Genomic DNA, 24,208 nt, shown 5'->3' with positions numbered 1-24,208 from the left:
TTTAAAAATAAAACTTAGACAAAATTTTCTATAGAAATACAATTTTGGAAAAATTTCTATAGAAACAAAATTGTGACAAAATTTTCTATAGAAATAAAATTTTGTCAAAATTTCCTATAGTAAAATTGTGACACAATTTTGTATAGAAATAAAATTTTCACAAAATTTTCTATATGTTAGAAACAAAATTGTGAAAAAATTTTCTATAGAAATAATATTTAGACAAAATTTTCTATAGAAATAAATATTTGACAAAATTTTCTACAGAAATAAAATTTTAATAAAATTTTCTATAGAAATAAAATTTAAAAAAAAAAAATCTATAGAATTAAAATTTTGACAACAGTTTCAAAGGAAATAAAATTGTGACAAAGTTTTCTATAGAAATAAAAATTTTGAATAGAAATAAAAATTTGGCAAAACTTTCCATCGAAGTAAAATGTTGGAAAATTTTTAATTTTTAAATGATATTAATTTAATTTGGAAAAATGGTCCGATGGTACGAATTTTGGTCGAATTTTGGAAAAAAAATTGAGCCGAACTAAAAATTCACTGTGGCAACGCTGAACAAAATATATGTCTCTTGTTTTCTTTGACGTAGTGTTGGACAGTGTTGCCAATTTGGCAGTTTTTTGGTTTTATTTCATTTGTCTGCAAATGTCAGCTATGTCTCTGATGGTTATTAACATTATTTATTACATTTATATTGTATACAAAAAATAAATACTTAATTTTAATAAATAAATACTTAAATTCCAATTAATTTATATCAAATATCATGTATTATTCCTTTTCCTTTGAATTCTCATCCTCATCTGGTATTTCAATATCTTTGGATAATGGATAGGCACTGGCATTATTTCGTCGCTCTTTGAATTTACTCAAAACTTGTAACATTCTTGAATAGACAAGACGTCTAACATTTATGGCCCATAAAAAGTCCATATGATTGAACTCTTTTTGTGGTATGAGATATTTTCCAATAGGCTTCCCCAAATCGGCATACATAGCCTCAACATCGGTGGGATGACAAAGAAGATCATTTTTCGAGTAATAGACATAGGTGGGTACAGTCACCGCTGTTAAATTATAACGCGGTGGTTCACGCTCCTTATAGAGGACCATATTTTTATTGGTACTATAACTGTATGGGGCAAATTTTCCAGTTTTTATCACTTGAATAAAATGTTTAACCTGTTTGGCAGCAACACCGGCAGGATAGTGGCCTAAAATGACGGGAAACATTTTCTGGAAAGAAAAAGTAAAAATAGGTAAATACATGCAATAAGCACATGAAGGTTATATTAATGTGGGCAAAAAGTAAGATTAATTTTTAAAGTATAATTCAATCTTCGGGAACTGTAGACAGTTCGATCTTTGAAACCAAAATATTTTTGGTTATTTTTTCCGAAGATCAGCTCAGGACCTATTGACCTTGCCCAGAGATATATGCTTACATTTGCACTTTGATTCCTCATAAATATTGTTTCTTTATTTTAAAATAATTTACCCGATTAAATTCATTCCAATTCCTTCCTACAATCCCAAAAACAGCTTCTATGCAAAGCCTTTCCGTTTCCTCGGTCATGCGACATAGGAAACGGAACTCATTGTGGAACATTTCCGTTATGGAGCCTCCAACCAAGGTCTATACAAAACAGAAAATTGATGTTAATTGTATATTTTTTACAACAATATTTAATACTACTTACATTGAAATATATACTAATTGCCCTTATGTAAGGATGTTCTCCAGTTTCTTGGGCATACACAGCTGGAGCCAAAGCCTGCATTAACACGATTTTTTTATTATACTCCGGTCTCATGGAACACATTACAAAGAATGCGGTACAACCCTATTGGAAATGTCTATAATTGGTTTTTATTGATTGATTTATAAGGGAAGGGCCTTACCTGGGAATGTCCCACATACTGAAGTCTTTTAAACCCAGTCGTTTTCAAAACATAATCAATCATAGCCGGTAAATCATACATTCCGATTTCATGCCAGCTAAATTCCCAAAATTTCTTCCCATCAGGATCTAAGGTGGTATGATTACGGGAATAGCGATTTCCACGGGCATTACCCATCCAAACGTCATAGTTGTTGTCGGCAAGTAAATACGCTGAAAATGAAATAAATGAAAAAAAAACAATAAATAAAATTTAAAAAAATCAACATATAAAAAATATATATAATTTCCTATACAAAATTATAAATTTCATAAAATTTTCTATATAAATAAAATTTTGAGAAAATTTTCTATATAAATAAAATTTTGAGAAAATTTTCTATAGAAATAAAATTTTACGAAAATTTTCTATAGAAATAAAATTTTACAAAAATTTTTTATAGAAATAAAATTTTGAGAAAATTTTCTATAGAAATAAAATTTTGACAAAATTATCTATAGAAATAAAATTTTGAGAAAATTTTCTACAGCAATAAAATGTTACAAAAATGTTGACAACATTTTGTATAGTAATACAATTTTGAGAAATTTTTCTATAGAAATAAGAAATTGACAAAATTTTCTATAGAAATAAAATTTTGACTAAATTTTCTATAGAAATAAAATTTTTACGAAATTATCTATAGAAATAAAATTTTGAGAAAATTTTCTCTAGAAATAAAATTTTGACTAAATTTTCTATAGAAATAACATTTTTAAGAAATTTTCTATAGAAGTAAAATTTTGACAAAACTTTCTATAGAAGTAAAATTTTGACAAAGAAAGAAAAAAAATCCGACAAAATTTTCTATAGAAAAATAATTTCAACAAAATTTTCTATAGAAATAAAATTTTTATTTGTTGTTTTGATCTCAGCTTAAAAAACCGAAACGTGCGTCCATCCAACCATTTTGCAGTCTATAGGGCTTTGCCCAAATAAAGTTGACAGACATTCATTTCCTCTGTTGGTTAAGCTACACTTGTAGTTTAGTCAATTCATGGTTTTAAGCTGAAATCAAAAACAACAACAATGATTGAAGGAAATAAACCAACAATAACAAAACAAACCGAAATAAAATTTGACAAACTTTTCTATAGAAATGAAATTTTGTCAAAATTTTCTATTAAATTAATTTTGACTAAATTCTATAGAAATAAAATTAACTTTCTTAGAAATAGAACTTTTACAAAATTTTCTATAGAAATAAAATTTTTAGGAAATTTTCTATAGAAGTAAAATTTTGACAAAATTTTCTATAGAAATAAAATTTTGACCAAATTTTCTATAGAATTAAAAAATTGTCTACTTTTTCTATAGAAATAAAATTTTGACAAAATTTTCTATAGAAATAACATTGTGACAAATTTTTCTATAGAAATAAAATTTTGAGAACATTTTCTATAGAAATAAAATTCTATAGAAATAAACTGTTGAGAAAAATTTCTATAGCAATAAAATGCTATAAAAATTTTGACGAATTTTTCTATAGAAATACAATTTTGAGAAAATTTTATATAGAACTAAGAAATTTACAAAATTTTCTATAGAACTAAAATTTTGGCAAAATTTTCTATAGAAATAAAATTTTGACAAAATTTTCTATACAAATAAAAAGTTGACTAAATTTTCTATAGAAATAAAATTTGGCTAAATTTTCTATAGAACTAAAAAATTGACTACTTTTTCTATAGAAATAAAATTTTGACAACATTTTCTATAGAAATAACATTTTGACAAAATTTTCTATCATTAAAATTTTGGCAAATTTTTTCTATAGAAATAAAATGTTGACAAAATTTTCTATAGAAATAAAATTTTAACAAAATTTTCTATAGAAATAAAACTTCTATAGAAATAAAATTTTGACCAAATTTTCTATAGAACTAAAAAATTTTCTACTTTTTCAATAGAAATAAAATTTTTGTCAAAATTTTCTATAGAAATAACATTGTGACAAAATTTTCTATAATTACAATTTTGACAAATTTTGCTATAGAAATAAAATTTTGAGAACATTTTCTATAGAAATAACATTTTGACAAAATTTTTACAAAATTTTCTATAGAAATACAATTTTGAGAAAATTTTCTATAGAACTAAGAAATTGACAACATTTTCTATAGAAATAACATTTTGACAAAATTTTCTATAATTAAAATTTTAACAAATTTTTCAATAGAAATAAAATTTTAACAAAATTTTCTATAAATATAAAATTTTGACAAAATTTTCTATAGAAATAAAACTTTTACGAAAATTTTTAAAATTTTTACGAAGTTTTCTATAGAAATAAAGTTTTGACAAAATTTTCTATTGATATAAAATTTTTACAAAATTTTCTATAGCAATACAATTTTGCAAAAATTTTCTATAGAAATAAAATTTTTAGGAAATTTTCTATAGAAGTAAAATTTTGACAAAATTTTCTATAGAAATAAAATTTTGACCAAATTTCCTATAGAACTAAAAAATTGTCTACTTTTTCTATAGAAATAAAATTTTGACAAAATTTTCTATAGAAATAACATTGTGACAAAATTTTCTATAATTACAATTTTGACAAATTTTTCTATAGAAATAAAATTTTGAGAACATTTTCTATAGAAATAACATTATGACAAAATGTTTACAAAATTTTCTACAGAAATACTATTTTGAGAAAATTTTCTATAGAACTAAGAAATTGACAACATTTTCTATAGAAATAACATATTGACAAAATTTTCTATAATTAAAATTTTAACAAATTTTTCTATAGAAATAAAATTTTCACAAAATTTTCTACAAATATAAAATTTTGACAAAATTTTCTATAGAAATAAAACTTTTACGAAAATTTTTAAAATTTTTACGAAGTTTTCTATAGAAATAAAACTGTGACAAAATTTTCTATTGATATAAAATTTTGACAAAATTTTCTTTAGAAATAAAATTTTGAGAAAATTTTCTAAAGAAATAAAATTTTGCGAACATTTTCTATAGAAATAAAATTCTATAGAAATAAAATGTTGAGAAAATTTTCTATAGCAATAAAATGCTATAAAAATTTTGACGAATTTTTCTATAGAAATACAATTTTGAGAAAATTTTATATAGAACTAAGAAATTAACAAAATTTTCCATAGAACTAAAATTTTGGCAAAATTTTCTATAGAAATAAAATTTTGACAAAATTTTCTATACAAATAAAAAGTTGACTAAATTTTCTATAGAAATAAAATTTGGCTAAATTTTCTATAGAACTAAAAAATTGACTACTTTTTCTATAGAAATAAAATTTTGACAACATTTTCTATAGAAATAACATTTTGACAAAATTTTCTATCATTAAAATTTTGGCAAATTTTTTCTATAGAAATAAAATGTTGACAAAATTTTCTATAGAAAAAAAATTTTAACAAAATTTTCTATAGAAATAAAACTTCTATACAAATAAAATTTTGACCAAATTTTCTATAGAACTAAAAAATTGTCTACTTTTTCAATAGAAATAAAATTTTGACAAAATTTTCTATAGAAATAACATTGTGACAAAATTTTCTATAATTACAATTTTGACAAATTTTGCTATAGAAATAAAATTTTGAGAACATTTTCTATAGAAATAACATTTTGACAAAATTTTTACAAAATTTTCTATAGAAATACAATTTTGAGAAAATTTTCTATAGAACTAAGAAATTGACAACATTTTCTATAGAAATAACATTTTGACAAAATTTTCTATAATTAAAATTTTAACAAATTTTTCAATAGAAATAAAATTTTAACAAAATTTTCTATAAATATAAAATTTTTACAAAATTTTCTATAGAAATAAAACTTTTACGAAAATTTTTAAAATTTTTACGAAGTTTTCTATAGAAATAAAGTTTTGACAAAATTTTCTATTGATATAAAATTTTTACAAAATTTTCTATAGCAATACAATTTTGCAAAAATTTTCTATAGAAATAAAATTTTTAGGAAATTTTCTATAGAAGTAAAATTTTGACAAAATTTTCTATAGAAATAAAATTTTGGCCAAATTTTCGATAGAACTAAAAAAATGTCTACTTTTTCTATAGAAATAAAATTTTGACAAAATTTTCTATAGAAATAACATTGTGACAAAATTTTCTATAATTACAATTTTGACAAATTTTTTTATAGAAATAAAATTTTGAGAACATTTTCTATAGAAATAACATTATGACAAAATGTTTACAAAATTTTCTACAGAAATACAATTTTGAGAAATTTTTCTATAGAACTAAGAAATTGACAACATTTTCTATAGAAATAACATTTGGACAAAATTTTCTATAATTAAAATTTTAAAAAATTTTTCTATAGAAATAAAATGTTCACAAAATTTTCTATAAATATAAAATTTTGACAAAATTTTTTATAGAAATAAAACTTTTACGAAAATTTTTAAAATTTTTACGAAGTTTTCTATAGAAATAAAATTTTGACAAAATTTTCTATTGATATAAAATTTTGAAAAAATTTTCTTTAGAAATAAAATTTTGAGAAAATTTTCTATAGAAATAAAATTTTGCGAACATTTTCTATAGAAATAAAATTTTGACAAAATTATCTATAGAAATAAAATGTTGAGAAAATTTTCTATAGCAATAAAATGCTATAAAAATTTTGACGAATTTTTCTATAGAAATACAATTTTGAGAAAATTTTATATAAAACTAAGAAATTGACAAAATTTTCTATAGAACTAAAATTTTATAGAAATAAAATTTTGACAAAATTTTCTATACAAATAAAAATTTGACAAAATTTTCTATCATTAAAATTTTGGAAAATTTTTTCTATAGAAATAAAATGTTGACAAAATTTCCTATAGAAATAAATGTTTGACAAAATTTTCTATAGAAATAAAACTTTGGCAAAAGTTTCTATAGAACTAAAATTTTGTTAAAATTTTCTATAGAAATAAAATTTTGTCAAAATTTCTATAGAAATAAAATTTTGACTCAATTTTATATAGAAATAAAATTTTTACCAAATTTTCTATAGTAGTAAAATTTTGACAAAACATTCTAGAGAAGTAAAATTTAAAAAAATTTTCTATAGCAATAAAATTTTGACTAAATTTTTTATAGAACAAAAAAATTTACTATTTTGACAAAGTTTTTTATAGAAATAACATTTTAACAAAATTTTCTATTGATATAAAATTTTGACGAAATTTTCTATAGAAATAACATTTTGAGAAAATTTCCTATAGAAATAAAATTTTTACAAAATATGCTATAGGAATAAAATTTTGAGTAATTTTTTTACTTTGGCCAAATTTTCTGTAGTATTAGAATTTTGACAACATTTGCTGTATAAATCAAATATTGACAAAATTTTCTATAGAAATATAATATTGACAAAATTTTCTATAAAAATAAATTTTTGACAAAATTTTCTGAAGGAAATTGTTACAGAAATAAAATCTTGAGAAAACTTTCTATAAAAATTAAATTTTTATAAAATTTTCTATAAAAACAACATTTTGAGAAAATTTTCGGTAGAAATAAAATTTTGCGAAAGTTTTCTATAAAATTTTTTTATAAAAATAAAATTTTGCAAAAAAATTCTCTAAAAAAAATCTTTTATGACTACAGGTATAATATTTTTATACATTATACTTTTCTTATATTGATTTATTATTATTTTCCCAGCCATCTGCCTGATTGCAGTATAATTAATATGCATGAGTTCATTCACATGTATATTGAATTAATTTAATAGCAATTTGCTCAATAATGTTGTATTGATAAATGTAATTCTATGAAGATAAGATCGTCTCTTGTTCATCCTTATTCACCGTTTACCTCCTACGAAATCAGTATAGTCTAACATCACCATTCATTTAAATGAACGCCATAAACTACATTGTGACTATCGAGTTTAATCCTAGCCATTTGCTGCAATCAGCAACATCCATCCTTGTTTGTCCTTTTCGTCTTTCATATGGTACCACGCTTCGTATCCCATTTTTGCGTGGAAGTAATTAATCTATGTTTATCTTAGGAATTACTCAACTTCAAATTATAAAATGATTCTGTCCCACCAACAATACCCGAACATGGCGGAAGGATTCATAGGTACACTTGTGTGAGATATACACATACATCTGTGTTTTGTTGAACAATGTGATGCCTGTGCTGACGCCACCTCCGTGGTCCGTCAGTATTCAAATACAAACACAGATTAAGTGCAGAATATTTGAATAACGGTTATGGATAAAACCCAGTAACAATTTTTGAATCCAAAGACAATTTTTTCTTTAAAAACAAAAATATTTTTAAAAACATTTTGTAAAAGTTTTTATATATAGAAAATTTTGTCAAAATTTTTTATATATAGAAAATTTTGTCACAATATTTTATATATAGAAAATTTTGTCAAAACATTTTATATATATTTTGCAAATATTTTTTATCTACAAAAAAAAATGTTGGCAAAAATTTTAACTTTAGAAAAATATCAAAGTTTTTTATCCATACAAAATTTTGTCAATTTTTTGTATTTGTAGCAAATCTTGTCCTTGCTATCTATAAAACATTTTGTAAAATTAGCTATCTACATTCATAGAAAAAAATCATGTACGGCGTGCTCATTTCAAAACGATTCGATCATGAAAGTGAATCAACACACATGTGGTGTCAAACTGAGAACAGGCGTTGTCAATATGACAACCATAAAATGACACCATGCGTTGTCAAAACGACAACCAGCGTTCATGATCTGAAAACGTTATGGTTACGACTTTATAAACAAAATTTAAAAAAGATTTCCACTAGCGTGACTCGAACCTGTGTTTCCTGCGCCATACGCGTTAACACTCGCCTTAGCACATTGCACCACCGAGGGAGTTGCCATAATATTGTTTAACGATTATTTTAAGACTTTTTATGGCCAAAGAAAAACGAATGCCGTTCATGCAATCGTGAACGCCCGTGGACGAAATTGTGAACATTCCGTTTTGATTTTCTGTGAACGTTTCCGTTTCATTTTGTCACCGTCCGTTGACGACTATGGAACGTAATTTTTTCTATTAGTGTACAGAAAATTTTGTAAAAGTTTTATCTATAGAAAATTTTGTAAAAGTTTTATCTATAGAAAATTTTGTAAAATTATTGTTTATAGAAAGTTTTGTTAAATTTTTTATCTGTAGAAACGTCTGTCAAAATTTTTATTTGTTGAAAATTTTGTCACAAATTTTTATCCATACAAAATTTTGTAAAAGTTGCCGAGGGAGTTGCCATAATATTGTTTAACGATTATTTTAAGACTTTTTATGGCCAAAGAAAAACGAATGCCGTTCATGCAATCGTGAACGCCCGTGGACGAAATTGTGAACATTCCGTTTTGATTTTCTGTGAACGTTTCCGTTTCATTTTGTCACCGTCCGTTGACGACTATGGAACGTAAATTTTTCTATTAGTGTACAGAAAATTTTGTAAAAGTTTTATCTATAGAAAATTTTGTAAAAGTTTTATCTATAGAAAATTTTGTAAAATTATTGTTTATAGAAAGTTTTGTTAAATTTTTTATCTGTAGAAACGTCTGTCAAAATTTTTATTTGTTGAAAATTTTGTCACAAATTTTTATCCATACAAAATTTTGTAAAAAAAAATTGTATCTATAGAAAATTTTGTAAATATTTTTTATCTACAGAAAATGTTGTCCAAAATTTTACTTATAAAGGGTGATTCTTTTGAGGTTAGGATTTTCATGCATTAGTATTTGACAGATCACGTGGGATTTCAGACATGGTGTCAAAGAGAAAGATGCTCAGTATGCTTTGACATTTCATCATGAATAGACGAACGATCTGCCACAACGTCGAATTTTCAGTGAATGGGCCCTAGAAAAGTTGGCAGAAAATCCGCTTTTTTATCGACAAATTTTGTTCAGCGATGAGGCTCATTTCTGGTTGAATGGCTACGTAAATAAGCAAAATTGCCGCATTTGGAGTGAAGAGCAACCAGAAGCCGTTCAAGAACTGCCCATGCATCCCGAAAAATGCACTGTTTGGTGTGGTTTGTACGCTGGTGGAATCATTGGACCGTATTTTTTCAAAGATGCTGTTGGACGCAACGTTACGGTGAATGGCGATCGCTATCGTTCGATGCTAACAAACTTTTTGTTGCCAAAAATGGAAGAACTGAACTTGGTTGACATGTGGTTTCAACAAGATGGCGCTACATGCCACACAGCTCGCGATTCTATGGCCATTTTGAGGGAAAACTTCGGAGAACAATTCATCTCAAGAAATGGACCGGTAAGTTGGCCACCAAGATCATGCGATTTGACGCCTTTAGACTATTTTTTGTGGGGCTACGTCAAGTCTAAAGTCTACAGAAATAAGCCAGCAACTATTCCAGCTTTGGAAGACAACATTTCCGAAGAAATTCGGGCTATTCCGGCCGAAATGCTCGAAAAAGTTGCCCAAAATTGGACTTTCCGAATGGACCACCTAAGACGCAGCCGCGGTCAACATTTAAATGAAATTATCTTCAAAAAGTAAATGTCATGGACCAATCTAACGTTTCAAATAAAGAACCGATGAGATTTTGCAAATTTTATGCGTTTTTTTTTTAAAAAAAGTTATCAAGCTCTTAACAAATCACCCTTTAGAAAAATATCAAAGTTTTTTATTCATAGAAAATTTTGTCAATTTTTTTATTTGTAGAAAATCTTGAAATATATAGCAAATTTTGTAAAATTAGCTGTCTACAGAAAATTTTGTAAAATTTTTGTCTATATACAATTTTGTAAAATTTTTGCTTATATAAAGTTTTGTTAAATTTTTTATCTGTAGAAAAGTCTGTCAAAAATTTTTTATCTATAGAAAATTTTATCAAATTTTTTTATCCATACAAAATTTGCCATCTTTGGAAAATTTTGTAAAATTTTTATCTACAGAATATTTTGTAAAATTGTTATACTCGTATATAGAAGATTCTTGTAAAATTTTTATCATCTATAGAAAATTTTCTAAAATTTTTATCTGTAGAAAATTTTGTAAAATTTTTATCTATAGAAAATTTTGTAAAATTTGTATCTATAGAAAATTTTGTATAATGTTTATATATGGAAAAATTTGTAAAATGTTTATCTGCAGAAAATTTTGTCAAAATATTTGATATATAGAAAATTCTGTAATTATTATTATCTATAGAAAATGCTGTCAACAACTTTTATTTGTTGAACATTTTGTCAGATACGTTTATTTATAGAAAATGTTGTAAAAATTTTTTATCTGTAGAAAATGTTGTCAAAATTCTTAACTATAGACAAATATAACAGTTTTTTTATCCATAGAAAATTTTATCAAATTTTTTTATTTATAGAAAATTTGTCAACATTTTTTATTTATAGAAAATTTTGTAAAATTTGCTATCTACAGAAAATTTTGTAAACTTTTTATCTATATAAAGTTTTGTTAAATTGTTTTTTTGTAGAGTAAATTTTGTCAACATTTTTATACCCTTCACCACTACTGTGGTATAGGATATAATAAGTTTGTGCATTTGTGTATAACGCCTACAAGGAAAAGTCTGAGACACATCGTTTAGTATACCGATCGTCATAGAATTAAATTCTGAGTCGATTTAGCGATGTGCGTCTGTCTGTCTGTATATGTAATTTTGTGTACAAAGTACAGGTCGCAGTTTAAGTCCGATCGTCCTAAAATTTGGCACAGAGTTTTAATTTGGCTCAAAGACAATCGCTTTTAATTTGGAAAAAATCGCTTCAGATTTAGATATAGCTGCCATATATATTTATCACCGGTCTGGTCATAATTGACGTATTTATCAACTTATTTTCTTAAAATTTCGTACAGCCAAATGGTTTGCGGCTCTCGTAAAATATGCAAAATATCAGCCAAATCGGATCAGATTTAGATATAGCCCCCATATATATCTTTCGTCCGATTTACACTTATATGGTCACAAAAGCCAGAGTTTTGTCCTGATTGGCTTAAAATTTTGCACAAGGAGTGCGTTTAATAGAATAGTTAAGTGGGACAAATTTTATTAAAATCAGTTCTGATTTAGATATAGCTCCCATATATATCTTTCGTCCGATTTACACTTATATGGCCACAAAAGTCAGAGTTTTGTCCTGATTTGCTTCAAATTTTGCACGTTTAATAGTACGTTTAATAGTATCGTTAATTGTGCCAAATTTAAAATCGGTTCAAGCTTAGATATAGCTCCCATATATATCATTCGCCCGATATGGACTTATATTGCCCCAGAAGCCAGAGTTTTACTCTGATTTACGTGAAATTTTGTAGAGGGAGTAGAATTAACATAGTAACTATGAATGTGAAATTTTATTGAAATGGCTTCAGATTTCGATATACACGCAAAAAAATAATTCTTTCCTCCCAAACGAAATTTTAGACAAACAAAGTTCGTTTCTCATTTGCTTTTCGCTGTAAGGAAGTGTATTTGGAAGAAAAGTATATCCTTTTTGTGATAAACGTTTATTCTTTTCCAGGATGTAAAAACAATTTCATAAAGACTAGCTCAAAAAAAAAACATTATTTTCTTGCTAATTGCATTGTTCCTCACATCTTTCTCACATCCACGAGGATTTTTAGTTCTTAACACCTTTTCCTGTAATACCAACAATGCAGAAGAAATTATACAATTTTATAAATTTTTAAAATTTTTTTTACCTTTCGCCTGGACGGAGAATCGAACCGCGGACCATGCACATTGTAAGCCAACACACTAACCACTGAGCTATGTACCTGTTATGGTCATCAATAGATAAATATCCATATAATTTATATTTATATAGCATAGCTTGCGGCGCCCACGAACCGAATAAACAAAGTTTATTTAACAGAAAAAAACATTTAGTTTGGCACCGTGGAGCAGTGGTAGCTACGTCCGACTCTCATGCCAAGGGTCGTGGGTTCGATCCCTGCTTCGGCCAAAGTTTTTTTTTTTGCTTTTGTTTTTTTTGACATATATTCCAGATATATTCGGAAGATTCCGAAAAAATGTTCAACATTACATTGTACTATATTAAATTTTGAACTATAAAATGTGTCTTATTAAAGACCTAAAGTCAGAAAAGAACAGTGTTTTGATATAAACGAAATGGACTGTGTTGTTATTTCAAAAATAACTCTTTTTATTGAAAAAATAAAAATTTTGTAACAAACGAATTTTTTTGGTGATAAAATTTTAAAATTTTCGAAGCAATTCAAAAAACTCTAACAAAAGAAAACCGTTTTCGGTACACGTTTTCCAAACGTTTTTTTTCTTTGCGTGTAGCTTCCACATATATGTTTTTCCGATTTAAGCCAAAATGGCCAAAATACCCACATTTTCCTTATCAAATCGCCACTGCTAAGTCGAAAACTTATCAAAATGACTCAAATTGTTCTATTACTCTAATACACATCTATCGACCGATAAATCATAAATACGCTTTTGCGAAGTTGCCTCAAAATTGGTTCAGATTTAAATGTTTCCCATATTTATACCCTGCTCCACACTGTGGAACAGGGTATTATAAGTTAGTGCATATGTTTGCAACACCCAGAAGGAGACGAGATAGACACATGGTGTCTTTGGCAAAAATGCTCAGGGTGGACTCCTGAGTCGATATAGCCATGTCCGTCTGTCCGTCTGTCCGTGAACACATTTTTGTAATCAAAGTCAAGGTCGTAGTTTTAGTCCAATCGACTTCAAATTTGGCACCAGTATGTGTTTTGGCTCAGAATAGATACCTATTGATTTTGGAAGAAATCGGTTCAGATTTAGATATAGCTCCCATATATATCTTTCGCCCGATATGGACTAATACGGTCCCAGAAGCCAGAGTTTTACCCCAAATTGGGTGAAATTTTGCACTAGGAGTTCAGTTAGTAGTGTAGTCTAGTGTGCTAAATTTTATTGAAATCGGTTCAGATTTAGATATAGCTCCCATATATATATCGTTCGCCCGATTTACACTCATATGACCACAGAGGCCAATTTTTTGCTCCGATTTAGTTGAAATTTTGCACAGGGAGTAGAATTAGCATCATAGCTATGCGTGCCAAATTTGGTTGAAATCGGTTCAGATTTAGATATAGCTCCCATATATAGCTTTCGCCCGATTTACACTCATATGACCACAGAGGCCAATTTGTTGCTCTGATTTAGTTGAAATTTTGCGCAGGGAGTAGAATTGGCATTGTAGCTACGCGTGCCAAATTTGGTTGAAATCGGTTCAGATTTAGATATATCTCCCATATATAGCTTTCGCCCGATTTACACTCATATGACCACAGAGGCCAACTTTTTCCTCCGATTTAGTTGAAATTTTGCACAGGGAGTAGAATTAGCATTGTAGCTATGCGTGCCAAATTTGGTTGAAATCGGTTCAGATTTAGATATATCTCCCATATATAGCTTTCGCCCGATTTACACTCATATGACCACAGAGGCCAATTTTTAACTCCGATTTAGTTGAAATTTTGCACAGGGAGTAGAATTAGCATTGTAGCTATGCGTGCCAAATTTTGTTGAAATCGGTTCAGATTTAGATATAGCTCCCATATATATGTTTTTCTGATTTCGACAAAAATGGTCAAAATACCAACATTTCCCTTGTAAAATCGCCACTGCTTAGTCGAAAAGCTGTTAAAATGACTCTAATTTTCCTAAACTTCTATTACATATATATTGAGCGATAAATCATAAATAAATTTTTGCAAAGTTTCCTTAAAATTGTTTCAGATTTAAATTTTTCCCATATTTTTTTTACAAACATTGTGTTCCACCTTAGGGCTTTAGCCGACTTAAATTTTGAGTCTATAGATTTTGTAGAAGTCTATAAAATTCTGTCCAGATCGAGTGATATTTAAATGTATGTATTTGGGACAAACCTTTATATATAGCCCCCCAACACATTTGACGGATGTGATATGGTATCGAAAATTTAGATCTACAAAGTGGTGCAGGGTATAATATAGTCGGCCCCGCCCGACTTTAGACTTTCCTTACTTGTTTTTACTAACATTGTGTTCCACCTTAGGGCTTTAGCCGACTTAAATTTTGAGTCTATAGATTTTGTAGAAGTCTATCAAATTCTGTCCAGATCGAGTGATATTTAAATGTATGCATTTGGGACAAACCTTTATATATAGCCCCCCAACACATTTGACGGATGTGATATGGTATCGAAAATTTAGATCTACAAAGTGGTGCAGGGTATAATATAGTCGGCCCCGCCCGACTTTAGACTTTCCTTACTTGTTTTTAGTAATATAGTGCTTCATCCCAGGGCATAAGTCGATTTAGTTCTAGAGATTTTGTAGAAGTACAAAAAATTGTCTCCAAACCGGTTAAGATATAAATATTTGTATATGGGAATATAAACCTTCATGAATGAGTTGAGATGTAACACAAAATTTGGTCTACAAAGTGGTGAAGGGTATAATATAGTCGGGCCCGCCCGACTTTAGACTTTACTTACTTGTTGTCTATAGAAAATTTTGTCAAAACTTTTTATCTATAGACAATTTTGTTAAAATTTTTTATCTATAGAAAATTTTGTCAAAAATTTGCCATCTATGGCAAATTTTGTAAAATTTTTATCTATAGAAATTTTTTTTTTAAATATTTATCTATAGAACATTTTGTAAAATTTGTATCTTTATGGAAAATTTTGTAAACTTGTTATATATAGAAGATTTTCTAAAAATTTGTATATATAGATTTTTTTTTAATTTTTTATTTGTTATTTTTTACTTATAGACAAATTTGGCCAATCTTTTTAGTTATAGAAAATTCTGTAAAAAAAAATTTTATTTATAGAAAAATATGAAAGTTTTATTAATCGTAGAAAATGTTGTCTAAATTTTTTATCTATAGAAACATTTGTCAAATTTGTTTATTTATAGAAAATCTGTTCCAAATTTTGTACCTATAGAAAATTTTGTAAAATTTGCTATCTATAGAAAATTGTACAAAATTTGTATCTATAGAAAATTTTATCTGTAGAAAATTCTATCAAAATGTTGAGTCCATAGAAAATTTTGCCTATAGATATATTTTTCAAAAAATTTTATGTATAGAAATTTTTTTTTGAAATTTTTTATTTATAGATTTTTTTTTATAAAATTTTTTATTACTTGAAATTTCTGTAATTTTTTTTTTTATTTATAGAAAATTTTGTTAAAATATGTATTTATAAGAAATTTTGTCAACATTTTTTACCTATTGGAAATTTTGTTAAATTTATGTACATATGAAAAATTTTATCAAACGATCTATTCTTTTGTCGCTGGGACTCTCTAAAATCTCAATCTCAATGGCCAATAATTCTTTTAGACTTCATTTCCATTTGGTCTCAAACCCTATTACATTAACTATAGACGCTTACACAGGACGGATAAAAAACAAAAGATACTTACCGAGACTTACATTGGGACCCATTATAACATAGCCCGCTGAGCTGTCAACAAGACCATGTTGCAAGAAAAATGGTTGGGCACCTTGCTTGCCGCGTATGCGATGCATTGTCAGGATGTAGCCATCTTCGGTGGTGACTTGATGCACTTCGGCCGGATACCCATATTTAGCAATTAATTTATCCTTGTTTTTTGTTTTGTTGGTATTTTTCGAGTTGGTTTTATGTGTGTGTTTTTTTTTGTTGTCCAATGGGCGAATGCAAAGGCAATGACAATGTAAGGAATAGTAAATCACAGCATGAATATGGAAAATGGAAATGACGAAGACACGGTTGATGATGTGATGATGTTGACGACGATATGAATGAGAAGGGGGAAACGGAAGAGAGAAAAGAAAATATTTATATAAGTCAAGTGAATTGGTGGCTGGCAGTACATTGCTTCTGATGCATATCATCTGAGTGATTGACTCAGATGGTGATGCTGGATGGTGATGTTCGGTCGCCAGTCAGTCGGTCTCGTCCTGTAATGTGAGTGTGTGACAGTTGGGTGAAAGAGACTGTGCCTAAAGGAAATGTTACAAAAGTGCTGATTGCGTTACTTTTGCACAGAGAGCTTCAATTAAATTTGGTTAGAATGTGGAAGAAGTTCGTTAATTACATAAAACCGAGGATGTTGTAAAAATGTTGATGTTCTTCATGATGAATGCTCATTGAATCCGCTTTTTGGTTCTGCCTGTCTGTATTTGTGGCTTCACTAAAAACTTTAAAAATTTTCAATGTAATTTGTAGTATATGAAATTTCTGAATTTAAAGAATCAAATGGGAAATTATAGAAAACATTGTATAAAGATTTAAAAATTTATTTTGAGTATCTCCTAAATTCCTAAGTACAAAGTAGCTGATATGTATTGCAACAAAATTCTGTTCTATATTATTTCAAACTGCTCGTCTAACAGCTAACAGATTTATTCCAATGACAGTTTGTTGTATTGTTTACAAGCTTTTAAAAGTATTTTGATTTGGAATCCAAGCGTGATACTGCGATTGCTTTATATGTGGCTAGAACTCTCCAGTATTTAAATGTGAGTAAATATTGTTATTTTTACCGTCATACTGGCAGTGCTAATTTTTTGATTTAAAATTACTCATTAAAGATATGAAAAAAAGCGAGTTATAAAAATTGAATTAAATGAACTACTTGTGTACATAAACATTTTTATGTTTCAATTACGAAATGTCTTCAATCACAGTGTCAATTAAAAAATTAATTGAAAGTCAATTAAAAAGTTAATTCAATTAAAAAAATAATTGATACCAATAATTTTTGTGATTGATTTTTGTTTCAATTAAAAACTTTGTTGAATCAATAAAATTTTTAATTGAATGTTTTTATACCCTAAACCACATAGTGGTCAGGGTATAATAAGTTTGATCGGCCAAAAAATGTGCCTACCAGAAAAATTGATTTTAGACCCCATAAAATATATACCGATCGACTCAGAATCACCTCCTGAGTCGATCTAGCGCTTGGTGTCCGTCCGTCTGTCCATGTATTTGTTGTTCACAGGATTCCGGTCGCAATTATTAACCGATTTTGATGAAATTTGGTACAGGGAGTTTTTGGGAACAAGGACGAACGCTATTGAATTTGGAAGAAATCGGATCAAATTTAGATATAGCTCCCATATATATGTATCGCCCGATTTCGACAAATGGGGTCACGTTGCGTTTGTTTTCAAACGGATCGTCACCAAATTTGGCAGAAGGTAATCTTTTTCATCGTTCTTCAAGTCTGCAAAATTTCATCTAAATCGGGCGATACATATATATGGGAGCTATATCTTACCCATATATATGTATCGCCCGATTTTCCCAAATTTGGCCATAAAAACCTTATTTATTAAGCGATCTTACTAAAACTTGGCTTACTCTAATCTTTTATGGTACTGACAATATGTTCCAAAAATAATCGAAATCGGTTCAGATTTAGATATAGCTCCCATATATATGTATCGCCCGATTTTGCCAAATTTGGCCGTAAAACCCTTATTTATCAACCGATAGTGCTCAAAGTTGGCTAAATATAATACCTTAACTTATTTTTGACCATAGGGGCCTCATTTATTAACTGATCGTACTCAAATTTTACACAAAGTGACCTTCTGTGGTATCAATCATACCTGCAAATTATACAAATTGGTTCAGATTTAGATATAGGTCCCATATATATGCATCGCTCGATTTTGTCATATTTGGCCATAATGCTCTTATTTATTAACCTATGTTATTCAAATGTGGATGTACTAGCTGATCGTATGTAGACTTACATGTAGTTCTTACATAAATCTGTTGCCCTATTTGCAGAAATTTGGACTTATTACCCACAACTAATTGACCGATTTCCTCTTTTTAAATAATGGACTCAATATTAGTCGCATACTAACTGTTTTAGTGCAAAATAAATTATAGCTCCTAATATTAGACATTTCTGCTCAGATTGTGACAAGACACCCATAAACATGTACCCCCCTTTATGTTCTCCAAAACCTATACCAATGATATCCCACAAATGCTTATGTTTACTAATTCAGTAGGGGTGGTTTAGGGTATGATATAGTCGTCCCCTCCCGACTTTCTACTTTACTCACTTGTTTAAAACTCAACTACGATTTTAACTGGAAACATTTTCATAAAATTTTTTTCTGTGTAGTTAAAATGAAGAACATTTTTGGGAGGTCCCTTTTGGAAGTTCTTTTAAAGTTGTACCTTTAGAAGAACTTCCAATTTTTTTGCTGGGAATCGAATTCAGTTCTTGGTCGCTTTATATAGAGGAGTCTATATATACAGAAAAATATTCACGAACATTTTTCCAATTAAAGTCTTAATTGAGTTTTAAAAAATATTCATTTAAAAATTTAATTGATTCAACAATATTTTTAATTGAAACAAAAATCAATCAGAAAAATTAATAGTATCAATTATTTTTTTGTAATTGGATCAATTAATTTTTAATTGACTATCAATTATTTTTTAATTGATACTGTGATTAAAGGCATTTCAATTAAATAATTAATTGGATCAATTAATTTCATGATTGAAACAGAAAGAATTGTTTTGTGTGTATATTTATGAATCACTTTTAGCACGGTAATTGGAGAGCCAAATTTCAATCGCATCGGACGAAATTTGTCCCTCCATGAGGCGCCAGAAGTCAAATGTGGTGATCGGTTTACATGGGGGCGTACGAAATTTCAATCAAATCGGATTAAATTTGTTTTTCCAGGAGGCTCAAGAAGTAAAATATGGGAGTTATATGGACCGATGCACAGTGGTCGATCCCATTGACCAAAATAAAAAAATCAAAGTTAGAAGTTGGTTAAAAAGTGTAGCAACACTGTTTTTTATGCAAACAAGGTTTTAAAATTAATATTTGTTTTTGTTTTATTCCAAATTTAATCTTTAAGAAGGGCTTCAAAAGAGAGAGAGCAAGTACTCAGTTGAATTTTGCAGTGTGAGAAAGTATAAAATTAAGTGTATACTTTAATAATAAATAAAACAAAAGAAGAAAAACTTCTAACGAAATAAATCGAAATGAATATTGAATTAAATGTTGTTAAATATATTTTAAAATAATAAAAATGTGTAAAACTTGATTTAAATTTGTTATAAAACAAGTGTGTAAAGTAGAAAGTCGGGCGGGGCCGACTATATCATACCCTAAACCACCCCTACGAAATTCACCAATGTGGTATCACAATGGACTGAATAGTCTAAGTGAGCCTGATACATCGGGCTGCCACCTAACCTAACCTAACCTAACCTACGGAATTAGTAAACATAAGCATTTGTGGGATATCATTGGTATAGGTTTTGGAGACAATAAGGGGGGTACATGTTTATTGGTGTCTTGTCACAATCTGAGCAGAAATGTCTAATATTAGGAGCTATAGTTTATTTTGCACCAAAAGAGTTAGTATGCCACTAATATTGAGTCCATTATTAAAAAAGAGGAACTCGGTCAATTAGTTGTGGGTAATAAATCCAAATTTCTGCAAATAGGGCAATAGATTTATGTAAGAACTACATGTTAGTCTACATACGATCAGCTAGTACATCAAAATTTGAATAACATAGGTTAATAAATAAGAGTATTATAGCCAAATATGACAAAATCGAGCGATGCATATATATGGGACCTATATCTAAATCTGAACCAATTTGTATAATATTTTGCAGGTAGGATTGATACTACAGAAGGTCACTTTGTGTAAAATTTGAGTACGACCAGTTAATAAACGAGGCCCCTATGGTCAAAAATAAGGTTATTAGGGGCAAAATTTTCAAAATCGCGCAATACATATATATGGGAGCTATATCTAAATTTGAACCGATTTCGATGAAATTTTGCAAATACAGTTAGTGCTATAGAAGATTACATTTAGCCAACCTTGGTTACGATCGGTTGATAAATAAGGGTTTTACGGCCAAATTATGCAAAATCGGGCGATACATATATATGGGAGCTATATCTAAATCTGAACCGATTTCGATGAAATTTCGCACATACAGTTAGAGCTATAGCAGATTACATTTAGCTAATTTTGAGTACGATCGGTTGATAAATAAAGGTTTTACGGCCAAATTTGACCAAATCGGGCGATACATATATATGGGAGCTATATCTAAATCTGAACCGATTTCGATTATTTGTGGCACATATTGTCAGTACTATAAAAGATTAGAGTAAGCCAAGATTGAGTAAGATCGCTTAATAAATAAGGTTTTTATGGCCAAATTTGTGAAAATCGGGCGATACATATATGTGGGAGCTATATCTAAATCTGAACCGATTTCGATGAAATTTTGCAGACTTAAAGGGTGATGAAAAAGTTTACTATGTGCAAAATTTAATGACGATCGGTTTGTAAAAAAGCGCAACGTGACTCCATTTGTCGAAATCGCGCAATACATATATATGGGAGCTATATCTAAATTTGATCCGATTTCTTCCAAATTCAATAGCGTTCGTCGTTGTGCCCAAAAAACACCCTGTACCAAATTTAATCTAAATCGGTTAATAATTGCGACCGGAATCCTGTGAACAACAAATACATGGACAGACGGACGGACGGACACCAAGCGCTAGATTGACTTAGGAGGTGATTCTGAGTCGATCGGTATATATTTTATGGGGTCTAAAATCAATATTTCTGGTAGGCACATTTTTTGGCCGATCAAACTTATTATACCCTGACCACTATGTGGTTTAGGATATAATTAATAAAGGGTGATTCTTTTGAGGTTAGGATTTTCATGCATTAGTATTTGACAGATCACGTGGGATTTCAGACATGGTGTCAAAGAGAAAGATGCTCAGTATGCTTTGACATTTCATCATGAATAGACTTACTAACGAGCAACGCTTGCAAATCATTGAATTTTATTACCAAAATCAGTGGCAGAAAATCCGCTTTTTTATCGACAAATTTTGTTCAGCGATGAGGCTCATTTCTGGTTGAATGGCTACGTAAATAAGCAAAATTGCCGCATTTGGAGTGAAGAGCAACCAGAAGCCGTTCAAGAACTGCCCATGCATCCCGAAAAATGCACTGTTTGGTGTGGTTTGTACGCTGGTGGAATCATTGGACCGTATTTTTTCAAAGATGCTGTTGGACGCAACGTTACGGTGAATGGCGATCGCTATCGTTCGATGCTAACAAACTTTTTGTTGCCAAAAATGGAAGAACTGAACTTGGTTGACATGTGGTTTCAACAAGATGGCGCTACATGCCACACAGCTCGCGATTCTATGGCCATTTTGAGGGAAAACTTCGGAGAACAATTCATCTCAAGAAATGGACCGGTAAGTTGGCCACCAAGATCATGCGCTTTGACGCCTTTAGACTATTTTTTGTGGGGCTACGTCAAGTCTAAAGTCTACAGAAATAAGCCAGCAACTATTCCAGCTTTGGAAGACAACATTTCCGAAGAAATTCGGGCTATTCCGGCCGAAATGCTCGAAAAAGTTGCCCAAAATTGGACTTTCCGAATGGACCACCTAAGACGCAGCCGCGGTCAACATTTAAATGAAATTATCTTCAAAAAGTAAATGTCATGGACCAATCTAACGTTTCAAATAAAGAACCGATGAGATTTTGCAAATTTTATGCGTTTTTTTTTAAAAAAAAGTTATCAAGCTCTTAACAAATCACCCTTTATTTGTTAGTCTCATTGCTACGTGTATATGGGGGCTATTTAAATACATGGAGCGATAGGCACCATTTTCGACACATCTATTAGTGGTCCTAAAATACCTCTAGATTTCCAATTTCAGGGAAATCAGATAGAAACTACAGGTTCTAGAAGCCCCAGAAGTAATATCGGGATATCGGTCTATATAGGGGACTATGCCAAAACTTCATCAATCAATTCCATTTTATCATTAAATAGTTCTGACATAATTATAAAGCCGTGATCGAAGTTTCACGATGATACCTATACTGGAAGTATTTTTGACCGCTAACTCCATACAGCGCCGACCACTGAGCGATGGGGGACAAATTTTGCATGATTGTTAGAGAGTATATAACAATACAACGTACCAAAATTCTACCGGATGGGATGAAAGTCGCTCCTAAAATAGGCTCTGGAAGTCAAATATGGGGATCGGTTTATACGGGGCCCATATAATTATGAACAGTTTTGAACCAATATTTGCGTGGTTGTTAAAGGGCACATACTAACATCTCGTACCCTATTTCAACGGGAACGGATGATGGGGACTAACCCATCCTATAGTGGTAGATATAAAAATTTCCCCCTGACCCGATAGTTTTATTTATGATTACACTTTACTCTTTTGATTTGTTTAAAAATTTTAAAGAAAATGACCTACACTGCCATCTTTTAGTAAAATCAATTGTAGATTTTCGGTTTATTTGAAACGCACAGGAAATGATAATAATAGTAAGCATACAATTCTGTAAAAAAAGGAACCTGTAAAGACGAAACAATTTATAATCTTTGCTGTAATTTTTTATTAACCTTTAAAAGCGCAAGAAAACCGACTTAAAATTTAGACCTGTTTTGGGACCATAATGAGATGTGCTTATTTTGGTATATATCGGTCCATGTTTAGCATGATATAGCACCAATATAGACCGATCTCCTAATTTGAGATCTTGCGAACATGGAAGCATTTTTTTGTCAGATAGGCTTGACATTTAAAATCTAGAAATACTTTCGTCGAGAGCTGTACTAACTTTGGTATACATCGGTGCATATTTTGAAAAAGCTCCCACATAAAACGATCTCCCGAGTTGGCATCTGAAAATCTTAACGAAAAAAGCTGTTCCAAATTCCCAAGTTTATATGGGAGCCTCCAGCTAAATGTCTAAATTACCCACGTTGGGTATATTTGCATATTTGTTGTAAAAACTATCTTGGTCAGTACAGATGCCCTCTGTTTTATATAAGTCGCGCATTTCAATCGCAGATATCCATAATGCACTTTCTTTTCCTTACTTACCACTGTCAGATATGAATCCTCTTCAATACTCTTTCTTTCTGCTTTCTCCTCTGGTGTTTCATCCTCACTACTCTCATCTTCATCTTCGTCGATAAATTGGCCATTTGTCAGCGGAAGAACCAAATTAAAAATTACAAAAACTACAATCACTTGTCTGAAATTCCATTCTTTAAATAACCACATTTGTTTTTAAATCACTCATAAAATATTTACTCCAAATTACAAATTTTTCTTTCTTAATTTTTTTTCGTTTCTATTTTCTTAACCTCTTTCTAGTAATAATGCACTTCCGATATTCAA

General features: G+C 29.0%; 1 protein-coding gene and 1 long non-coding RNA gene across 2 annotated transcripts in view; one reads left to right on the top strand and one right to left on the bottom strand.

The window, feature by feature from the left end:
• Positions 1–24,208, top strand: part of LOC142224427 (uncharacterized) — a 423,478-nt gene that overhangs the window by 260,964 nt on the left and 138,306 nt on the right. The window lies entirely within an intron of this gene.
• On the bottom strand, positions 784–24,091 carry Lip1 (Lipase 1). The gene is made up of 6 exons (XM_075298106.1): positions 23,909–24,091; positions 16,382–16,562; positions 1,915–2,126; positions 1,713–1,856; positions 1,511–1,648; positions 784–1,248 (listed from the first exon to the last, which is right to left on the bottom strand). Exons 1-6 carry the CDS (start codon positions 24,089–24,091, stop codon positions 784–786), a joined length of 1,323 nt encoding a protein of 440 aa, XP_075154221.1.

The sequence above is a fragment of the Haematobia irritans genome, chromosome 2, assembly GCF_050003625.1.
Source record: "Haematobia irritans isolate KBUSLIRL chromosome 2, ASM5000362v1, whole genome shotgun sequence".
Lineage (NCBI taxonomy): Eukaryota > Metazoa > Arthropoda > Insecta > Diptera > Muscidae > Haematobia > Haematobia irritans.
The sequence above is the reverse complement of the archived record's forward strand: the minus strand, read 5'-3'. Positions and strand labels throughout refer to the sequence as shown.

What these genes read in the sequence shown, in the direction of transcription:
- Lip1 (XM_075298106.1), bottom strand. Translation starts at nt 24,091, where the DNA reads ATGTGGTTATTTAAAGAATGGAATTTCAGACAAGTGATTGTAGTTTTT. An exon ending in GGGTCCCAATGTAAGTCTCG is followed by an intron (nt 2,127 to 16,381) that starts GTAAGTATCTTT and finishes TTTCATTTTCAG; the next exon opens with CGTATTTACTTGCCGACAAC. An exon ending in ATTGGAATGAATTTAATCGG is followed by an intron (nt 1,249 to 1,510) that starts GTAAATTATTTT and finishes TTTTCTTTCCAG; the next exon opens with AAAATGTTTCCCGTCATTTT.